Source organism: Condylura cristata, unplaced genomic scaffold (genome assembly GCF_000260355.1).
Source record: "Condylura cristata isolate star-nosed mole 26May11 unplaced genomic scaffold, ConCri1.0 scaffold00001, whole genome shotgun sequence".
Taxonomy (NCBI): domain Eukaryota; kingdom Metazoa; phylum Chordata; class Mammalia; order Eulipotyphla; family Talpidae; genus Condylura; species Condylura cristata.
In genome coordinates, this window is record NW_004567102.1 from 11,534,156 (window position 1) to 11,558,148 (window position 23,993).

Genomic DNA, 23,993 nt, shown 5'->3' on the forward strand with positions numbered 1-23,993 from the left:
ATGTCCTTGTTTTTTTTTTTTGCATTTTTCTTTCCTAGTCTATTATATACAATTAGGATAGACTCCTCAAATATTTTTGGCATCAGCTAAAATACAAATGCTAAAATTCAACTCTGAAACTTGCCACTTCAAGAAACATCAGCTTCCCATTCCACCAGCACAGGAATTTGGGATCAGCTCTGGTAACTAGACCACTAATTATACAATCTTCAATAATGGACAATGAAAACTTTAAAATGTTACTTAGTTTTTATTCTTCATTCCCACCATTATACCTCTCAGCTGAACTATAATAGGTCCTCCCACAGCCAATCCATTTTACAAGCTGCTTTTAATCAATCCTTTTCAATCAGTATCAAAATGCATAACTATCTTTTCAAATATCTTTTTAAAAGGTTTCTTCCTAACCATGGAAAAACTGAACTCCTTAGTCTGGCATTCAAAAACCTTTCTGATACAATTAACAACCAAATTTCTCTCTAGACAAATAAATTATTTGTTGCAGATACCTTATCCTTACCTCCAGGTCTCTGATCATGACATTTCCTTTACTTGTAATGTTCGCTGCATCTACTCATATCATCCTTTCCCAAATTTCTTTAGTGCCAACACTACCTTTCTATGAAGAAATTACATTACTTCATAAGCTTTCATCTCCCAAATTGAAAATCTTATTTTTTCCACATTCCCATAATAATGTATATATATATAACTAATTTCATATTCTTTATCCCCATCATTTTCTAATATCTCATAATCTATCTCAGTTTCTGTGTATGAGATTGTGTATTACACTACTTACAAATACATGGAAATTTAAACAATTTTTCTAGACCATAACTCTGAAACTTCTTTTGGGACTACAAGAGTCATTTTTCACATGACATGATATGAAAAAACCTAATAAATAAAATGGATCTTAAAAAAGCCTCTCTGGTTGCAAGTCAAGGATTGAGAAGATAACTCATCCAATTCCTTCCACAAAACGCAAAGATAAGGTACACTAAACTACAAACTCTATGAAGACAGGAAATACACTTGCCAACTCCTACGCAGGAAGACAAAATGTGTAAAATCAGGTATTTCGGAATAAAATCATAGCTCTACTACTTATACACTATATTCTCTATGAAATTCCTTAATCTCCTAAACCAAAATCCTCATCTGTAAACTGTAAATGACAAAATACATTTTATTGAATGATACATAAAACACAAAAAATTCATACATCAACAGTACTGACAGAAAGCTATATAAAAATTCTTACCTCTTCGCTTCCCCATTCATTGCTATCCATTCAGCTGTATGTGAAGCATACAATACAAATTCAATAAACATTTCTTAAATGAATTAAGGAGTAGGTGGACAGATAAATAAATGTACAGTTTTCTAAAATATAAAAAAAAACCTTAGAAAAGGAAATAATAACAGGTAAAGAAATACCATATAATACTTTCTTATATAAGAAAACAGGAGAAATACTTTTAAAATAATTTTTATGGATGAAATAGAAAATTATTATTTTACACATTCAAAACTGGAGACACTGTCAATAAAATTTACCACCAAAAAAAAAGGCTAAGACACGAGAATTACTTATTCACATCATTTTAATAAAAGCTCACATGTGAATAATAAGATAGCTAGCAAATAATCTAAACTTAGCTTATACTTATAGTAAATTAAACTTCAATAAATGATTATCAGGCTTTTCTTAAATTTTATTTCACTGATTTATGCATAATTGTTATAGAATGGTGTTCTGGTTTTCATTTTAAGATATGCCTCCTTATTTCTCTAGTTATATATGTAAAGGTCCACTACCAAATTTAACATCTCTTGCTAATTAATGTGCACAAAAGAAATACTGCAACACAAATCATTATGACACAATGAACCCAAAAAGAATAGGCAAATATCATTAAAGGCAAAATATATGACTTTTTAGATAAAAATTAGATCTCATCTTTAAAATTGGTAAGTAAACACAAAATGCAGCAAGGTTTACATCCAAATATTTTATCTCTCCTGACATCCTTAGGGCCTATCTATAAACACAAAGGATATATGCAAGGTAGAGACAAAAAAAATCAAATAAAGGAAACAATCCTGTAGCACTATCCTTTTAAATAAAAAACTGAAGTTCAAATGATTTTATTTTTCTGTATTCACAAAGGAAATAAACTGCAGGAAATGGGTGAAGTAACAGCATAAAAAAAAAATAGTGATACTGTTAGTGCAACATTTCTTGAAGTAATGGTAAACTACAGTAATATTTAGGTCTTATTCTTTAAGTTATTTATGGTCCATAAAGATGAGAAAACCAGAACAGAAATTAGATTATAAATACCTCTTATAAAAACTTCATTTTATCAGAGCAAGGTTAAAAAAAAAAGATTTACCAAATATGACTCCTAAAAATGACTATAACAGAATGCTTTTCATTTTACTTCATGAAAAAGGTGACTGCCTACTTCTCACTACCTATATGAATGCTAAAGTCAATATATCATAAAATGAAACTATTTTTAAAAATTATTAGTGTTCCCAAAACACTTGTTACATTTGAACACAATTCACTTTGTATTTATCAGTCGATAACTCTGTATACATGTTATAATTTTTAATAAATGACTAGGGCCTCCCTGGTGGCAGGGGTTAGGTCTCAGCACTATCAAGCTATCTCTAGCCACTGCAGTATGAGTTGAATCCCCCGCCAGGGAGGTGACCCACATGGCACAGCAGGCCTCTCCTATGTCACCCACTGCTCCCCTCAGCAGTGTATTTTAGTATAAATCTATCTATTCTGCTCCCCATTCTGTCTCTGGTGAATCCTCTCACCCCTGCACCTCTGGCCTGTACCCCAGTACTGTATGTACAAATTTAAAACAAACAAACAAACAAAAACAAACCCACTGTGACACCAGGGAGGTCCCTATTAAACTATTTTAAACCAAAGTCAATATCATACTTACTGAATGTGAAAAGCACTTCCATTAAAAGCAGGACTAAAAGGCGCAGTATCCTCGCTCATAATTATTAATGTTCTAATTTGAAAGGGAAATAACTGCTATTTGTTGATAATACAGTTTGCTAACTTGAAAGTGCATTAAGTATCAACTAAAAATTTTAATTGATTCAAGTTGATTATATAAATTTTTAAAATTATTTTTTAAAATGACCACCATATATAAAGATACATACACACTCAAGACAGCAAAATGCAAAAATAGTTTACTACAAAAAAAGAAACAAAAATAATAAGGTACTTCTAATATAGCTAAAATATAAACTCCATGAGATGTGCATATTTGTTGTTGAGTATGTTTTATTTTTTGCTATCACTACAGAACCTAAAAAAATATCTAGCAGAGTTGGCACTTAAAAGACATTTGTGAAATGAATGAATGCAAAGGCATTAGGATACAATAATCTTTTAGATGATATGTAGTATGCCAAGAGATGATGGTCTAAAAACTGTATGTTACAGGTCCACAGTAAGATAATGAGTTAGCACTGTCCTATTGCAGCACTAAACACTATCTCAATGAAGGAAGCAGTCAGTTTACAATCTCGCTCAAAATACTTACTTCAAAAGACTAATGACAAATAGCTGACATACTGGCTATATTGGGAGGCAATGCTTTAGACGAAATGTTGGGAAATGAAATAAGAAGAAAAGTCTAAATTCAAACCAAAGAATAATCTATACAATTAATACCTGGATGGGCAATGTGGTCATAATTAGGTTACAGTGGCTTTTAAAAGAAAGCTTATGAAACATAAGAAACAAAAAAAAAAAATTAAGTATAGCTCTTTTTGTCAGCTACTCAGGAAACTCAAATATCTCAGTAGTGTCTAAATTTGTACTGCAGAAGTTTATAATATGATCATAGAATTAAGGCACATAAAGAACTTTTATGTTTTCAATTAATATAAACACTTCATACATATACCACAACCATCACTTTAAAGTCACACTAAAGATAACACTACCTTAACTATAAAACAAAGAACTTTGGCACATACTGGCAATTTTTAAAAAGGAGGGAGAAATAGTTAAATTAACACTAATAGCAGGAAAGTACACTGGGCTGATATTCAGAAGACCAGATATGTAGTCATAAACCCAAAACTAAACTCCCTAGCACAAATCACTTCTTTTGCTCTTCAGTTTCTTCATGATTAAATAAGATCAGCCTAAATAATTTCTAAAGACTCTCAGATTTTCTATTCAGTCTGTAAGTAACTGACACTATAAGTAATTGAATTTTTTGTTGCTGAACAGAAGTTGTTAAGTAGTACCAAAATAAAAATGTGCTGAGGTCCAATTCTACCAATAATCCTACAAAATGAAACTATTTAAAATAATATAGATATTTATAAGGAGATAAGCATTGAATATTTACCTATCTTGCTCATAAATGATTTACATATGTGAACTGATATAATCTACATGCAACTTCTAGGAGATGAATACTGTTATTTAAATTTTTTAACTAAAAATGATCTCATAGCAATATAAAAAAGAGAACCATGGTATTTGCTTATATTTGTATGACTCCACTACATCATCCTTCCTTCTACAGACACTACATGTCTACTACAGTTTTCTACGGAATGAGCAGAGGTTTCAAGTAAGTCAGTCACTCTAAATACTGAATGTAACATCTAACAATGTTTTGCATGCAGCTGAGATAAAAGAGAAACAAAAGTTAATGCAATAAGAAAATAAAAGAAATGTTTAAACTTCAGTTCTAAAGTTAATAAGGAGGCAAAATAGTCACCTGATGCAAAATAAAAACTATCTTTAAAAAGCTGGGAACGAAAGGGATGACCAAATTGAATGGCAATTTGGATTTCTATTCTGGACAGATAATGAAGATACAATAGGTTGCTCACTGCTCTGTTCCTGATCTAGCCAATTTTGAAAACTTAAAACTTCCTCTCACACAGCAACTCTCCTAAGATTCTTCCTATACAAGACTATCTCTCTCTGACCACAACTTCCTAGTCATTTTACTAAATTCAACACTTAGACACTTAACAGGTATAACAGGTACTGTTAAAGGGGGAAATTAAAGCAATCCTTGTATTCAGAAAACTTACAGTCGGAAACAGAAGTAAACTAGTCTACAGGGATTACGACCAAGGTAGTAAAAAGCACAAAATGAAGAATGATGTAAAAATAAATTTTAAAAAATAACTAAATAAAAAAAATCCCTATAATAAAATAGCAACTTCATAAAAATATGCTTCCACATGCTACAGCATACAGAAAGGCAAGAAGCAAGACTGGATAGGCCAAAAATCTCTCTGGAGGATAAGACATCCAATTTGATCATTTTATTTTCTTTTACGTTGTCTATTCCTCCAGCTCTCTTAATTACTACTTTCACTCTATTTTTGTGCTTCACTGAAATATCCAGTCTCTTCTCTTTCTTCCATCTTTCTACAAATTGATCAATTCTCTCATATTTTCTATTCCATCTCACTCCAGAAGCTTAGGCTCCATCATCAGTACCCCTGGCACATCAGACTTTAATATTCTTTTTCTATGTCTTTCCTTCAAATTCCTAAATCCATCCAATCATCTTTTATTGTCCAGGCCTACACCCAGCAGGTGAGTGCAGCTACAGAAACTTATACAACCTTGCTGTCAGAGCCCCTACAAATGCTGTCTAAGCTCAAATGATTCCTTGACAACTCAGATAATGGCAAACATATTCCCAAGTAGTAGTTTTCTCTTCCTAACCCCACTGTTGCCCTTATATACCTTCACCACTCTCTTCAAGCTTTCCTATCTCTCATCTTCACCAATTCCAGCCAAGGGTCCTGCCTAATTTTTCAAAAATGTGTAAATGATAATTAAGCACAGGTGAAATATTACTTTAGACTTTTTTTAATTTAAAAAAAGTTGTGGGCCCTCCCTGGTGGCGCAGCGGGTTAAAGCACAGCACTGAGAATCTAAAGCCATCTCCACATGAGTTCGATTCCCACCCGCCCCGGAGGTGACCACAGGGTGTGGCAGAATTCTCCTGATCCGCCTGCTGCTCTCCTCCTCAGTGTACTTCATCCATCTGCCTGTTCTGCTCCCACTCTCTCTCTGGTGAAGCCTCTCACCACCCCTGAGCCTCTGGCCTGTACCCCAGTTCTGTATGCACAATAAATCTTTAAAAAAAAAAAATGTGTACTAATCTAAGCAACCTAACCAAAATCCTTAAAATTATTTGTGAAAACAGACTCAATCCTAAATAAAGGTCTTACAAATAAACTTTTACTTGCTACCTGGCAATTTCAGCTACCAGGCAATTTCAATTATTAAAAAATAGCCAAAACCCAGAACCAAGAATAAGTAAACTCAACTCTCAAAATTAATTATCAAGTGTGTATATCAAATATCAAGTGATTTTTCTCAGAAGAGAAAAGGTGTAACAAGCTTTCCCACCTTATGAATTGTAAATTCATAATTTGCAAATCTAATAAATACTTCATTCTTGACCCCAAGCACCATTCAAAGAGGAAGGTAGGTGAAACTGTCAGATATGGAACAATGACAGAAACAAATATAGCAACTGATAAGAAGAGAGAAAACGTAAACACTCTACAAATCAATTCAAACAGCAAAGCAAAGTAAAACCATGAAAGTAAAATACACTTTATGTCTTCTAGTGCCATGCAGCATTATTAATAGGATAAGTGGACTGCAACACCTGATATTTACAGTGAAAATTGACATAAAATAAAAATACTAAGTTTTACCTACCATCCTGTTTCTAGGCCAAAATGTGTATAATCTACTATAGAAATATTTTCACTAAAATGATCAAAATAATCATTTTATCCCTTAAATTTTATCCCTTAAATTAGCTTTACATATTTATAAAATGAATATATGAAATAATTTATTCTCTAACACACACACACATATATATATAGCCCTTGTATATAATTCCAACAATTTTATACATCCATAAAAAAATTAAACTGATTTTTATTGCCAATCATGGTCACCATTCAAAATTAAGACAATAGCTGCATGATTTAAAACTGAAGAGATTTTTGGCTGATTTTACATACTGCAGGCATAACACAATTCTACATTCAAGGAAGAAAAACAAACATTAAGGAAAACTGAGAAGTTCTTCAGTCTCTAATCATACATTAGTTAACCAACTCACTCATTAGTTTCTAGCCTGTGTTGTTTCAAATAAACTATCTAAATGTAAAATTATTTCATTAATCAACTTTAAAAGTAAAATGAACTGCACAGTCCAGTGTCTGAAATCTGAGCATACAGCAAAAAGCATAAAAAACTAAAAGAAAAATGAAACTTTAATTTTGCACTTAAAATTTGTTTTGGAACTTGATTAAATGATTCTTGAAAATTCATCTGGAAGAATAAAAATAGAAAAAGAGGTAGAAATATTTTTAAAAGAAAAGTTATGTAGATGACCATGGACGATAGTACCAAATATTAAAACACATTAAGAAGCTATAATAACTAAAGTAATGTAGTACTGGCAAAGGAAAAGACGATTCAGTGGAGCAAAGAAGAAAACTCACAAATAATAATTATCTGATAAAGGTAGCATTTCAATTCTGAGAGACAAGGAAGGTTTATATAATTTGTGGTGGTGAGGCCACTGTCAAATGAATTTGAAGTAAAAATATTTTAACTTAGAACTCTCCTGATACCATACAACAAAATAATGGATTAAGTATTAAACTGCAGAAAAGTCTAAAATGTAAGATAGTACATGATGGTATTAAAAAAAATTTAACACAGGACTTTCTATCACATCTAAGATGAAAAGACTGACGTAGTTGATTTATATACAACAGAATTTAAAAAATGTAAAATAAAAGCATCACAATCAATAGTAAAAACCAAAAGATGGGGGAGTAAGGTATGGAGACTGCCAAATACGATCACAAAGCTCGGTGTCTTTAATATATTAAAAGCATTTAATAAACAAAAGAAAACCAGTATTCAGCAAAATTTCCTCAGAATATGGACATACACAAATGAAATATAAATGGCTAAATATATTCAAACTCAGTAATCAAAGAAAAACTAAAACAGCACCACGTTTTCTTTGTTAAATATTGGGGGAAAAAAAGATGAAGGGAGAGCTCTTAAATGCTGAGGGGGATATAAATAACTCTATTAGCCAAAAAAGTTTTAAACCCAAAAATTCTTCCACTAGTATACTGTAAATCATAAATATCAAGGTTTCATTGTCATTTTTATAATAGTGAAAAAAATTAGAACTACCCAAATGGCTAAATTATTGGATAGATACACAAATAATGAAATACAGTAACACAGAACATTGCTCACAGTATGTTGTGGGAGCAAGAGAGGCAGGATATTAAAAATGCCCAATAATATTTAAAAATTACTAAGACCTTAAAAAAGTTAAGTCACACACATCCCAAAATATAACAGCTCTTAATCAGGGATAACAGCTTTTATTTTCTACTCTGCGTTTCTGTGTAAAGGTCTTTATTATATCTTGGATGACTTAACTCACTTAGACACTGCCTGTTTCTCTGAATAATAAAGGACTCCCCTCTATATACTTAGGCTACAGAGTTCTTCAAACAGTAACTCACAAAACACTAGAAAGATTAGAAATACTACATATATACACAAGCCTCTGTTAGGTGCCATGAGCCATCTAGTGCATTTGCAAACAAATGTTTCCAGTATGGAACTCCATAAGTAAAAAGGAAAAATAAGAAAATATATTCACACATATTTCTATATGGATAAAGCAGAATACACTGAAAATAATGTTTACAAAAAATAGGCAAGGGACAGAACTTTTTCTGCAACAAGCCTTAAATGTGTAAATGTATTAGTAATTAAAAAACTAAACTGGAATAATTCTTTCATAATAAGATAAATGTTTAAAATATATATAAAATTTACATATAAATTTCCATATATGTAAAGATTAATGTTACATTACTCAATGTTTGCAAGGCATTTTGGTATACATAGTCTACTGTGGGACTATAACTCAGTCTGATGAAAACGTCATCAAATACCTTAAAGTAATTAGTGCTAATGAAAGAAAGGTGATAGTCATAACAAAGATAGGGCTATGGAAGAGGAATTGAAAGAAAGTTATTGAAAGAAAGGTCATTACAATGCATTTAAATACTGGATAATTACAACCTACTATATTTAACAAGACTGATGCAAGACATATGGAACAAACTAACTGCAGCTATAATGTACATTTATCAATATGGGAAGGGTCTATATTATATACTATATAACCCAGGCTATACAACAGCAATTGCAACTTAATTTTTATTTTTTAATTTATTTTTCAATTTTTATATGAACTGGAAACATAAATACCAAAGCAGTAATAGTGCTTTAACTCAGTGAAATTAAGGTATTCTTCATGATCTTTCTGTATTTTCTGATTATTTTTCTTTTCAAAATATAATATTGACTTATAGGGAAGTCATGACATATTTTTCCTTTGAAATGTGTCATGACGGGCCTCCCTGGTGACCTAGGGATTGAGTCTCAGCACTACCATTCTGGGGCCTGCATTTGATCCCCAGTCAGGGTGCTAAGCCACCTATGGCACAGCAAACCTCTCTTTTCTCTCCAGCTGTTCCCCTTAGCACTGTTTAGTGCATCCACCTGCTTTGATCCCTGTTCTGTCTCTGCTGAATCCTCTCATTCCTAACACCTCTGGTCTACACCCCAGTTCTTCTGCACATGCATACCATGTCCTGATTTTTACGATAACCCAATACAAATTGGCTCTTTAAGAATATATAAAAGACAGGGTACCCCTGGTGGCGCAACAGGTTGGGACACAGCATTGCAAGCTGGCGGCAGCCGCTTCAGTGCAAGTTCTATACCCCGCCCTGGAGGTGACCCACATGGCGTGGCAAGACCTCTCCTGACCCACCCGCTGCTCCCCTCAGCAGTGTACCTCATCAATATGCCTGTTCTGCTCCTCTCTCTGTCTTTGATGAAGCCTCTCACCGCCCCTGCACCTCTGGCCTGTACCCCAGTTCTGTATGAATAAATAAATCTTAAAAAAAAAAGAATATATAAAAGACAAATTCCCTTTAAATAAAATATTGATGTGGCAATTCTCTTACATGTAACATTTCCATGTTTTTGAAGAGGGAGGACTGGGGAGGAAAGAGTTATTTTGTCTTAACATAAAATCCACCTATACAGAAGTGAACCTACATCTTGTCACTGAATCTACAATCCTTTCCACTATATCATGAGACTTTAATCACTCACTTATGTGTAGCATTATTGTTTTCTATATTAATTTTTCCTTTAAAATAATGTATATTTTATTACAAATCCCAAAGGAGTAACATTTTACTATATATCAAAAGAATACTATTTGTTGATATCCTTCTAAAGGATTAGAGATATATAAAAGATATTATTAAAGTCAAATCTAGGTTAGAAGAAGCAAAATAAAAAAATACAGTCAGGGAGGGAAATGCACTGGACTATGGTGATGGCACAGGGGTGATATGGTGATGGGAAGCCCACGGGGATTACAGCTGAGATGGAAAAATGCACATAATGATGTAAAAATAAACTAATATATTGTTTAAAAAATATACAGTAAGTATGTGACTTAGAAATAGGTTGTAGTCCAAGTTGGACTGTGTGGATGTAATTCCACAGAAAAATTATGGCATTTCTATTGTATGAATAAGAATCTACTGCTAGGTTGCCCAAAAATATCTAATTTAACCCATACTTGAATAAACATATTACTAGCATATTGTTATACTTATTAAACATATATTATCAACCAATGTAATGCTGGAATAGAGAGTAAGCCCTAAAAAGACTAGTCACATTCTACCAGCCATGAAATGTTCACAGCATGGTTCTAGTAAAACAGAAATTTCAAGGAGGAAAAGCAACCAGTGAAAGATGACAGATTAAGGATTAGTTTTCATTATTTTTTCCTAGAAAACTGGTTTTGTGAATTCTATTAAGTCCTAGGAAAAAAGCAGCAGTTTACAAAACTAATGATCCTAGTACTTTTTAAAAGACAATATGGTGTTCTACTTAAGATTACAAAGTGTTTATGCAGAGAGGTCAAAAAGAACCATTTACAAAAGGTAGCATAATCATACCAATATATATTTTTGACTTATATCAGCATTTTATAAAAATATATACATATTAATATACGTGTTATATTAAAATACAGCACAAAATAAGCCAATTCCCTTTGTATATAATGTAAAACTACTTCTCTGCCTTTCATCTAAAGAGAATCAGAACATTACTTCCGCAAACTTAAAAATACTCATGGATCCCTTAAACTCAACAGTGAAAATGCACAGAATAAAAATTTTTTGACCTGTCCTAAAATTACACCCTTTTAATTTTAGGAGTAGTTTACATTCTATATCAGTATATGTAATTGTAAGGAGGGAACAAACACATAATCATAGATATCAAATTTTAACTTCCTATCCAAAATTGCTAATCACTTTCTGATATATTTGCAATGTTGAAGAAGCCATTGCCAATTTTGAACCTGACACATTTAAACCTTAAAAGCCTTCCAATCGCACATTAAAAATAAAAACAATGAATTGACAAAATATTATTCAACACAGAGATAATTTGATAGCTACTAGAAATTTTACAAAACTAGCTACATGAAAATAGGTGTTAAAAACTTGACAGGACACACAAGCATAATAATAAAGGGAGAATGATTCCTTCCCATAAAGGGAGATCTCTTTCCCCATAGCATTAGTCACTGTAGCTCTTCCACCACAGCACCACATATAGTCTTAACTATTAATATGTTGATGATATTTTTTTTTAAAGTCAATGACAGGGCAGTATCTATTGTGTGCCAGGAATACTATGTGTTTTATTTCAATAGCTCATTTAACATTTAACATATAAATCCTTTGAGGTAGACACAATCCACAACTTTTTATTTAAAAGTTGTATTTCAAAATTTGGAAGTTTTCAGATTTTAAAAAGCTAAGACTATATATAAGTCACATGCTACACAGCATGCCTAATAGGGTAAAGAGAAGCACTCAGAATCAAAATGGAATATATGAATATTCACACAAAAGGTAAGACAATAAATACTGCTCATCAGTTAGTTCCTGTTTTTGCCATCAATTTAGTGCCAAACAGGTATTTCTATTCTCCAGTATGAGCATTTGCCAATACCTTACAATTCAGAATGCAAAATCTGTGCATTTTTACCTATGCTTCCCTCCCCGCAAATGACTGAAAATCATCACAGAATTCTCAAATAGCTCCATCTCAAACATTTACTTCCAGAGTCAGTAAAATGTTTTTCCCCTGGCAATTATGAACTTTCCCAAAATGAAAGGTCAAGTTAATTTCTTTCCATGGAAGAAATGATCAGTGCCAATTCAAAAATATATTTTTCAATATAGACACTTAACTCATTTGGATCTAACAATTTAAATCTTTCCTTATTTCTTTTTTGAAAGGACAAGAGATGTAACAAACTTCCAGTTATACAGCACTTTATGTTCTCTATCACCTCTCACATGTATTCTCACTTTGAGAAAAGATTTTAACCAATTTTTTAATGTAAAAATCTTCCCCATTATGATTATATTTATAAAGCAGTATATATCTTCAAATATTTCAAATAGATGGATTCAAAAAAAGTATTTTAGTGTTTGTGCAAATATTTTAGTGTTACTTAAATATCAGGAGTTAAAATGTTATTGAATTGTGATAAATATAAAATCAAAATGAATATTCAAATATTCAACAGTAATGACGTGGCCATGTTTATAACCAAAATTATGAAATATCACATTTATGAACTAACATTAGTGAGTTTATATGTATATAATTGATGAAAAACTTTATTTCCTCTTGGTTACTATATTAAAAAGATCTGGTGGTTAGTATAAGAAACCAAAATAAATGCAATGATAATATGAAAATAAAAACTTAATCTAATATTCTCTATAAAAATTAAACTTCATTACTAATAAATAATGAACTGGACAATTATTTAGCTTTCACATCATTAATTACAACACACTAGTCACACATAAACTAATAGGTCATTTGTAAACTAAATTTTATAAGTTACAATAAAAGTTTTATTGAAAGAAATGTCGTTTAGCATAACTGTCAAGAGCATGAACTCTGGAGTCAGATTTACTGGTTTAAATCCGGGTCTTGCCGTTACAATAAGGGCATCTGGGGTAAGTTACTAGCTAGTGTCTCAATTTTCTCATCTATGAAAGTGGAGTAACAGTATCTAACTCTTAAGAGTTTGTGAGGATTAAATGAAATGGAATAAAGAAGTATTCAGAGGAGTGCCTGGCACACAATATGCTCTATACAAGCATTGACTACTATAATTGTCATTATTAAAGCATCACTGAAATTGTAATATTTAACCTCTAAGAATTCTTTTACTTGCAGTTTTCTAAATAATTTAAATGTACTAGGGAAACTCAATATATATATTAGTTTTACAATTATGTGTTAAAATGTATTTGCAAAAATGCATGTATTTGCATATTACATTTCTTCAAAGTTTAAGGATAAGCCAGAAACATATTCTATCACAATCTATAACCTCATTATAATAAGAGCCAAATGATACCATTGCACCTATATGTTTATATTCTAGTATAGTGCAGCAAAGAATAAGTGGAATAAATTTTTTTATCCCAAAAATTTCTAAGCGGCAAAGCAAATCTTAACTGAGAAAATAACTAATTCCGATTTACATATAACAGTTTTGAGGTGCTCATAAATACTTAATGGACATACCAAGAGGTAGTGAGAAGAACATACCCAAAGTTAGGAAATTTACCCTCAGTTCATCAATCTTTCCTTTTGTACAACAGTATGCAATTTTTCATATCCTATTACATGACAATTACTGGTCTCCACAACCCTTCTCTATTGCTAGATTATCTCAAAGGCATTTAAGTAATGCTAGGATTCAATAAACACTTTAAAAAATGCAAAACTTGCAGAACTATATGAGTAAAAGAACAAATTTTACCTTATCAGAAAACTGATTTTAAATAAAAGTCCTCAATCTGTGGTCTTTAACAAAAAAGTTCTCATTTGGAAGAGTTCTTACAAAATGTAAGTAATATGTAAACAAAATTGCTTTTAGAATTTGGTCACTTGATGCCCTCCCTGGTGGCGCAATGGGTTAGGATACAGCACTGCAAGCTAGTAGCTGCAGTGAGTTCGATCCCCAAGCCCTGGAGGTGACCCACATAGTGGCAGCAGACCTCTCCTATCTAGCCTGCTGCTCCCTCAGCAGTGTACTTCATCGATCTGCCTACGCTGTCACTGGTGAATCCTCTGCCGCCCCTGCACCTCTGGCTGTACCCCAGTTCTGTATGCATAAATAAATCTTAAAAAAGAACTTTTAAAAAATAAAATTAGGGAAAAAAAAGAATTTGGTGACTTGAGACTTACTAAATGTTACCAACTAAAGATACCTGGCCTCATCACCTAAAAATCTGAAAAAGTACAGTATAGCAAGGGACAAAAATATACAAATAAGAAAAAGAAAAGTCAATGAAGATTCAAAGTAACTTAAACTGAAACTCAAGAAGTTTGTTAAAATATCTGCAAGTAAGTTGAAAATATTTGCTTTCTTGTTTACAGGCTACTTAAACTCAGTAAAAATGAAAAATCTCTGGACCCTTCCAGTACAATTCATTCAGTGATGTGCTGTGAAGAGGATCATATATATAGCTGGTGTGCTCAGTTCAGTGCACTAAGTAAAGGAAAGCTGCTGTCCTACCAAAACCAACAGCAATTTTTCACCTGCTAATTTTTTAATTTAAAATTTATAGAGTCACTGCCTAAAGAATACTTCACTGGTAGGGCCCTCCTTGGTGGTGCAGCAGGTTAAAGCACAGTACTAAGAAGCTAGAGCCACTCCAGCACAAGTTTGATCCCCGCCAGGATATGATCCGCATAGCACAGCAGACCTCTCCTAACTCGCCCGCTACTCCCCTCAACAGTGTATTTCTGTTCTGCTCCCCACTTTGTCTCTGGTGAATCTTCTCACCGTCCCTGCACCTCTGGCCTGTACCCCAGTTCTGTATGTATAATAAATTAATCCTTAAAAAAAAAAGAATACTTCACTGGTAGTATTTACCAACCAAACTTGAAATACAGCTTCTATCAAGGTTCTAGTAGGACAGACTGACTGACAGTTCTATATTTAATTAACAGAATGGTAAGTTCATGTGCTTAACAACTAGATACCTTTTAGTAAAACCATTTCCTGGAAATACTACAATGATGTCACTTATTTAGAGGGCAGGGAACCAAGAGAAAAAACTCCTTAATGGCAATTGGTCTGAAAGACAGTTGCACTAGAGGATTGAAAAGTGGCAATATAAACAGTTTAGAACTGTGAAACCTTACACCACACAGATGTATGGTAGGGACTCACAGAACAAAATTCCCACAACACAAAATAAAACACAGTAACTCAAGTCTGCACTTTCTTACCTGAAATGACATAAGCAAGGATCAAAATATATTGAAATAATTTTTCTCTAACCAAAAGCCCAAAACCTTACATAACAACAGGAAATATTGACAAATTTAAAAGGATTCCTCCAATTATGACCCTTTTTTCTGTGGAACAACTATTCTATGAAGCAATACATAAGAGGAAAAAATAACTTCAGACTACATTAAATAACTGTTAGGAATGGCATCTGCATGAGGTTTGGAGGAAAAGTAAGATATACCTTTATTCCAAAGTTGGAGCCAACAATAACTTCTGCATTTTCTATCCAACTTAAGCACATCAATTGGGAAGATGTTTGCAAAAGTATTTTATACAAAGTGCTGAATTTAACTTTTTTTCTTGTTTACTTAAGTGTCCTACTACCCACAGAATGCAATGTAAGATCCACTCCTTTGCACAAAAGACAAAATACCACTTTCCTCTTTAGAGCTATTATTTCCATTGATCAGTGGTCATCCTTTACTACAACATGAAAACAAGTATTTTTGTACTTCCATATAGTATTTTCAGCTTTATTAATTATGTGATCTCTGTCACACTCAACTCTGTTGTCTAACATGAAAGCAACGACAGTAACAAATGAATAAGTATGGCAGTGGCCCAATAAAATCTCACTTTCAAAAACAGGAGCCAGTCCATGGGCCCCATGGCTGTCATCAGCTGATCTCTGCTAAGGAACATGTTGTTTTACCTTTTAATAATATTGTTTAAACACACAATACTGAAATGTCATGTCTGGGATTTCTTTAAATTATTTCCTCTTTTAAAAAGGAGTAGGAAGAAAGGTTAAATAAGACTGGCAGATCACATTTACTATTAAAGATAGATAGTGGATGCCCACGGTTGGTTGTATTATTCACTATATAATTTTATGAGTCAAAATTTTGAGAAGAAAAAATTTTTAATGTACAAAAGTAAATTAGTTAATGGGCTCAACAGTAAAACAAACATCCTCACCTTATAAACCTACAGCACACTTAATTCATTTTAACATAACTAGAATATAAAATATTCTTAACAAAACCACTGACAAGTAATGATAAAACTTAACATACAAAAGTATACATAAGCTCAAACCCTTTATAATATTTTCACACATCTCCTTTTCTTAAATTCATATATTTATTCATATATCTAACAAAACATGTTACCAGTTTTTGGTTTTAAAATGTAATTGTTTCATGGGATTTACATTAAGCTAGCATATAATGAATACAAGTGATTAAATGAATTAAGAATTTTATTTTACACTGAAGTATTAAATGCTAGTAGATATAATCTATATAAACACTGTTTTATCTTCAGTAATTATATGTAAAGGGATTCTGAAACCAAAATGTTTGAGAAGCTATGACCAAAATGTTTTCAATGTTGATTAAAGTGTTAAGTATATACTCATTTTTCTTTTGAACTAAAATCACCACAAACTGGGATTAATCCACTATGACATCTATATACAGCCATAAGAGGACACATAAGCTTCCAACAGAAACATTATTCTAAAACTACCTAATAAGACATGAATAAGAGACCATAGGAAAAGATGTCCCTATGTATTATCCCCCTTATGCAAATATTTACCTGGTGAACTAATAATAAAGGAAAATGTGTACATACCATTAGACATACATAACAAAGATTTCAAATTGAAATCTCATTCAAACAAGAGACAATAAAATCAAGTTGAAGAGTCGCAGAAAAGCAAATCTTAATGAGTACACAATTTCTAAAAAAAATTGACAGTTCTTTAAATGTCCTAAAATTTTCTCAACACTCGGAAATACAGTAATTTCAAATATTATAAGAACTAAAGTAGACTCAGAAGCATTATGACATTTGAGAAGTAAACTCTGTGAAAACATTTCCATTATCCAAGAATACAGGAAACCTCAAAATTTTCTAAATCTAAAACTAAAATAGTAATAATTCATCACAGATTTCAGCAGATAATTGAACCAAAAATGTTTACAAGATGATTCATTATGTCATTCACACAAAGATGAATCAAATCTTACTTTTTTAAATATACCAATATATGTAACACATTTTGCCTCTTCTGCAGATGGCTATTGAAAATGTTATCAACTATTTCATTTTTACTTGACTAGCCCAAATTTCTAAGTCTTATAATTTGTTATTCCTACTGTCTTTATCAACATAAGTAAATTCAGTAGTAAGGAAGATGCAGAGACATACTTACATCATACTCTGTAATTCTGCTGCAAAGCTTACAGACTTCCCTGTAGTTCTTCCACTACTTGAAGTAGCAGTAGACATTGGGCTTGCTGCAGTATTATTCATCTAAATAAAAAAGTGAAATAAAGTTTACAAAATGTATTTAACTATAATTAAACGCATGGAAAGAGAAGCGATTATAAATTAGTTCAAGAAAGTACAGAAAATTTTTAAATTTCTGATTTATTTTATGTAAATTTGATTTATTCATACCTAATGTTTTTCATTAAGTGAAACAATAAAAATGAAAAATCTGCTTAGTCAAGCACAGCATCAAAAAAGTACTCAGATAAACATTTCAGTACGTTTTAATAATAAGAGAATCACAGTGTATTTTTATAGAGCACAGGGCTTTTTAGAATGTGTTCCGAGAATCCTAAGGTTCACTGGCAATAATGTGAGGAAAGCCAAATGGTCCTTGGGAGCAAATGCCTCCCCCAGCCCTTACGTCCATGTAGAACACCAGAACAAGTCTGATGCTTCTCAAGTGGGTTATCATTTTTTTTTAAAGATTTATTTACTTATTCTTGGCCCTCCCTGGTGGCACAGCAGGTTAAAGCACAGCACTGAGAATCTCTCACTGCCCCTGAGCCTCTGGCCTGTACCCCAGTTCTGTATGCACAAATAAATAAATAAATAAATCTTTTTTTAAAAAAAAAAGATTTATTTATTTATTCATACAGAGCTGGGGTACAGGCCAGAGATGCGGAGGGTGAGAGGCTTCACCAGAGACACAGCGGGGTGCAGAACAGGCAGATCGAGGAAGTACACTGCTGAGGGGAGCAGCGGGCGGGTCAGGAGAGGTCTGCCGCGCCATGTGGTCACCTCTGGGGCAGGCGGGAATCGAACTCATGCGGAAGTAGCTTTAGATTCTCAGTGCTGTGCTTTAACCGCTGCACCACCGGGGAGGGCCAGGGTTATCATTTTTAAGACAGAATCCCACATATAAAGTTAGAAAACTACAGCATAATTAAATTTCCATTTGATTCAAAGTATAAAATACAAATAAGAGAAAATCAATCTGTAGATCAGAAACAGTGATTTTCTACGATCTTATGGGTAAGTAACTTACTGATTTAATGTTTCCCCAATCAAGCTTATTAAGCATAACTAAAAAACAAGATGCCAATGCCATACTATTTAACGCATATGGCAGTCCCATAAGCAAGAATCAGTGAAAATAACATTAAAAAAGGAAAGTAGATAAAAGTTTCAACCACTATACAGCAGGAGTTCAATAAATATTAGTTATTATTTTGTGTTTATGTAAACTTTGTAAAACTATAGTTTATTTTGAAATAGAAATACTCTGTGCAGTCTAGAGAGGAATTCACACATTTAGAATATAATAAATTACAGCAATACTGAGAACTTGTTAAGCATACTAAGCTAATTGTCAGACTTCCTAAGTTTAAATCCAACTCTATTACTTTTCTAGAAAATTACTTAACTTCTTTGAGCTTCAGTTTCCTCACCTGTAAAATGGAAATATTTCTACCTTCTTAGGGCTATTGTGAGAATTTAATGAACTAATTATACATGCAAAGCATGAAATCATCTAAGCACAAAGTAGACACATAATGATAGCTGTCATTATAAACAGAAGCCTTAAAAGTTCTTTCTTTAATGATCATCTTTAAAAAAATTTATGACAAATTTAGATTACCCTTTTTTTCACAATCAAAAAACCTTAAGAAACATGAATATTTTCACTAGAAGGCCTCAATAAAATTCAACAAATATTAAGTAGTTTCCTTACAAGTTTTATTTCACCATTGGCATCACTCTTGTCACTAGTGACCCTAATTCAACATCTCATTATTTCTGACTCCTTTATCTTGCCCTGTAATTTATAAGAAGTCAAATAAATGCTGCATTGTTGATGTAATATTTTTCCCATCATTTTCTACTGCCATGGCCCTTTGTGAGCTCTACTTAGAGCTCCTCTCTTTCCATCTCAATTTACTCTCCACATTGCTGCCAAATTATTCTCCTTAAACATCTCTCTAATCTGACTACTCCTGTGGGTAATGGAGGCTACAATTACAAAAGAAACCTGAATCAAGGTCATTCACCTAGGTTTGAAATGAAGAGCTAGATCACAGGAAAGGCTAAAAAAAACAAAAAAACTATAAATTACTTCCTGAGATAGTTCATATAGTGAAACTTTTGAGAAGAAAACAAGACAAAGATAACAAGCAGCACAATAAAAATGGGGGAGGGGTAGAGTTTGAGCTAGAGCTAGAAAATCTCAATAACCCTCTGTAGCAGATAAACCCTGTCCAATCTGAGGGCTGAACCCTAGGAATACAGCAAAGCCAATAGACAAAAAAGATGGAAAACTGTTTCACCAAAAATGAGCTTGAAAAACAAAATTCTAAAACACGCAGGTAACTAATGCTCTGAAAGACTATCACTTTTTGTAAGCCTAATATGTCCTTTTTTTCCCCCTATAAACTGGAAAAGAACTATTATCTATGAAACTCAGATATATAAAAAAAAATCATGTCATCAGTCAAAGATGGGGAAAATAGACATGAAACTAAAAACTTGTACTGTTTCAAAGAACCAGAATATAATAATACAGGAGCTTGGATTTCTCAAGAACCTTAGAAAAATGTTTCCCTATTATCCCTATAGAAAACCAACAGTGATAGGATATCCTGAAGAAAATGCTAAACTCAAAGATTATGCATTAACCCCAACCTCATGATTTCAGTAGCCTCACTTCAAATTTGAAGAAATGCCACTCTGTGATTATCAGGTAGCCAGTATCCTAAGACACTGCTAGAGTAATCAGCCCCCTTTTTCATTTTGCAAATGCAATCACCCCACTTTAAAGCACTCTGAAGAAAAGACATTTCAGAAAGTAAATTCATAGTACAACCCCAGCTTTCTTTGACTGTCCCCTATTGCAAATGTTTCACATCAAGAGTATTTACTGAAAAGAGGTAAAAGTCTGAATTCTACTTTATTATAACTACTAGCATCCTTTCACAGCCAGGTTATTTAATTTTTAAATCAAACAGGTGAGTAACATTTTTCTTGACTTGATGAGCCGACAGTTCATTAGGATCTTTAATTATTTCCTGTACCAAAATTTACTTGATGATTTAGCTAATTAACTTCTTTAGACATTAACTTCTTATACATCAAAGTCTGATCATTCCAGTGCTTTATTTCCTTTCTCCCAGACATTTTTTTTAAAAGTCAGTTAAAAGCAGAAGCACTCAAGTCAATTTTCTCTAATAAATACAGTTAACATGGAACTGAAAACCTACTGTAATCTTCTCAATGGGTTAATGTCCTACAGTTGTTTTAGCTTTCAATTGAAATGCAGCTGTTTGCCATATTTTACAAAATGAATTCAGATGTGCAGATGGAGACCTAGATTATTTCAACATGCCACAGTTTAAATGTGAACCCAATGAGTAAGTTCACTTCTGATTAATACTATTTAAACCAAATCATTAAGGCAATAGCCAATACTATGTCACACCTGTAAAATCCTGTTCCAGAGAAGAAAATTTAACATCTTTTCCTTTAAAACAATGGAATTTAAGAATGCACCCCTTTCCTCAGAAAAGACAACAAAAAGTTTTAACTGTAAAGTTATACATCACAAATATGAATTAAATAAAAATGTAGTGAATATATTACTAGGTTTCTATACAGAGCTCATAATTTTGGTAACTAAATGACCAAGAAGAAATATCATGAAACATTTATTTAAAAGAGCTCAACAAGTTAAAAGCTTTATGCATAGCACCTTCAAACATGAACTCTGTACTGTGAAATCCATTGGTACCTCTACTTATTAAAAGACAGTTGGAACTACCTATCATTTCTTCTACTGTATCATTGATAAGGAAAATTAATACAGCAGGTCTATCTATATACTGATTCTGGGCATCTAGTCTCAATTCTAATCATTCATAACCTGAACATCCCACATAATATAAAGCTGTCATAATCAGAACATTTCATTTTCATAAACTCCAAAGGCAGGAAGCAATTATGGTTACACTACATTCTAGTTACAGTATGATCTAAATTTCTCTTGCTGCGAAATATAATTCTACTGATTAATCACTGAACACGCAAAAAAAATAAAACATGCAAAATCTTGAAAAAACACATTAATTCCAATATATTTATATATGCACTATCTCAAGTAGACTTTGAAGATATAAATCACCTAAAAAAAACATAAATAATCAAAAAATAGCTCATACGTAATTTGGATCTGTATCTAGATCAATTAGCAACTTTTCTGAAGCTACCATTTTCACAATTATAAACTTTACTTACATGAGTCCAGAAAATGAAATAAGCTGCATCTTTCACAACATTTCTCACACTAATGTCAAGTAAAGTGACTATTTCTTCATCTTCAAACTGCAAACTGCTTTATCTGTAGTTTTGGCATCTATAAATTAGGTTGACAAGGCTATATACTAAATGTTAGATGAATAAATGACCAGTGGTATAAAGATGATTATAAAGACAAGACACATTTTTGCCTTTTAGTAGTTTGTAGCATACTAAAATTAAGAGTTTAAAGACAATGCACAAAGTATTATGATACTGGAGGAGGAGCATCAGACCCAGTCAATAATTATGGGCAACTTGCACTGAGATTTAAAATTTATTACAATCTGAAAATACATCATGTTTAACTGCAGTTCAAAAATATATAACAAATTAACACACTAGACAACTATTAAGTACAAAAGCGAATGTACTTTGAAAATCATAAGTAACAAAAAAAAATCTAAAGAAATATCCTCCTGTGTCTAGACAACGAATGATGGTACTATTTATTGAGATGGGTTAGGTTTGGAAAGAAGAAAGAGCTAAATTTAAGCCATATCTGAGACATGATTTAGACATTCAAGCAAAAAAAAAAATTATAGCAGTTCTGTGACATAAGTTGTAAGGCAGAAAAAAATAAATATGACTTATTCATGGTCATATATTAAATACAATAAAAAATACCATGGTCATAGAGTTTTTGTTAAGAAGGTTAGTTGATATAGAAACTGGTAATAAAGATTGACTTCTCAAACTCAGTTTCTCCATCTGTCAAGAATAATTTATGTCTATCTCAGAGGGATGTTAAAAGGAAAAAAAAAGATAGTTGCTGCCATGTAAGTAGGCACTCAAAAAATAATTCTGATTTGAAAAAATAATAAAACATCTGGATGATTATGGAAATTCATTACAGACATGTATATCCTACTTGTGAACATAAACAACTTTTTTAACCCAGAGGAGCCCTGTAACAAACAACTCAAAGAAATATTAAGTTCTATTATTACATTTTTCTTTAGTCTAATACTAATGTAGATTTCTATTCCATTTGTTTTCATATAAAAAGTCCCTAATATTCTCCCATTTTAATGCTTTTGTTTTTCTCATTTGCAAAAGATATCTGCTTTTTTAACACTTTAAAGTACAACAGATCTGGGGCCTCCCTGATAGAGCAAGGATTAAAGTCTCAGCTCTATCAAGTTATTACCAGTCACCACTGCAGGGAGATGACCCTCACAGCACAGAAGACCTCTCCTATCTTGACTGCTTCTTTCCTCAGCAGTGTATTTCAGTGAACCTGCCTGTTCTGTTCCCCACCTGTTCTGCTCCCAGCTCTGTCTCTGGTGAATCCTCTCACCTCCATACTTCTGGCCTATACTCCAGTTCTTATATGCATAAATAAATAAAAATTGATCTTTAGACCCTCACTGGTGGCGCAGTGGGTTAAAGTACAGCACTAAGAAGCTAAAGCCACTTCAGCATGAGTTCAATCCCTGCTCCAGAGTGACCCACAAGGCGCAGCAGACCTCTCCTGACCCCCAGCTGCTCCCCTCAGCAATGTATTTCATCAATTGGCCTGTTCAGCTCCCCACTCTGTCTCCCGTGAATCCTCTCACCGCCCCTACACCTCGATCCTGTACCCAGTTCTGTATGCACAAATAAATAGATCTTTAAAAAAAAATTTATCCTTAAAAAACAAAATAGGCCCTCCCTGGTGGCGCAGCGGGTTAAAGCACAGGACAAAGAAGCTTAAGCCACTTCCACATGAGTTTGATCCCCGCCTGCCCTGGAGGAGATCCACATGGCCAGGCAGACCTCTCCTGCCCACGACACCCCCAGTGCTCCCCTCAGCAGTGTACTTCGTCAACCTGTCTGTTC

The 23,993-nt window shown here is 32.7% G+C and overlaps 2 protein-coding genes across 3 annotated transcripts in view; one reads left to right on the plus strand and one right to left on the minus strand.

Annotated features, from left to right (window-relative positions):
• The window catches only part of SUPT3H (suppressor of Ty 3 homolog (S. cerevisiae)), a 382,176-nt gene that overhangs the window by 352,698 nt on the left and 5,485 nt on the right, over positions 1–23,993 (minus strand). For both annotated transcript variants that reach the window (XM_012723795.1, XM_012723808.1), the window contains exon 2: positions 17,767–17,867. In XM_012723795.1, coding sequence (XP_012579249.1) covers positions 17,767–17,867 — 101 coding nt within the window. The remainder of the gene's footprint in view (positions 1–17,766; positions 17,868–23,993) is intronic.
• The window catches only part of LOC105853519 (runt-related transcription factor 2-like), a 41,790-nt gene that overhangs the window by 16,752 nt on the left and 1,045 nt on the right, over positions 1–23,993 (plus strand). The gene's annotated exons all lie outside the window — the stretch shown is intronic.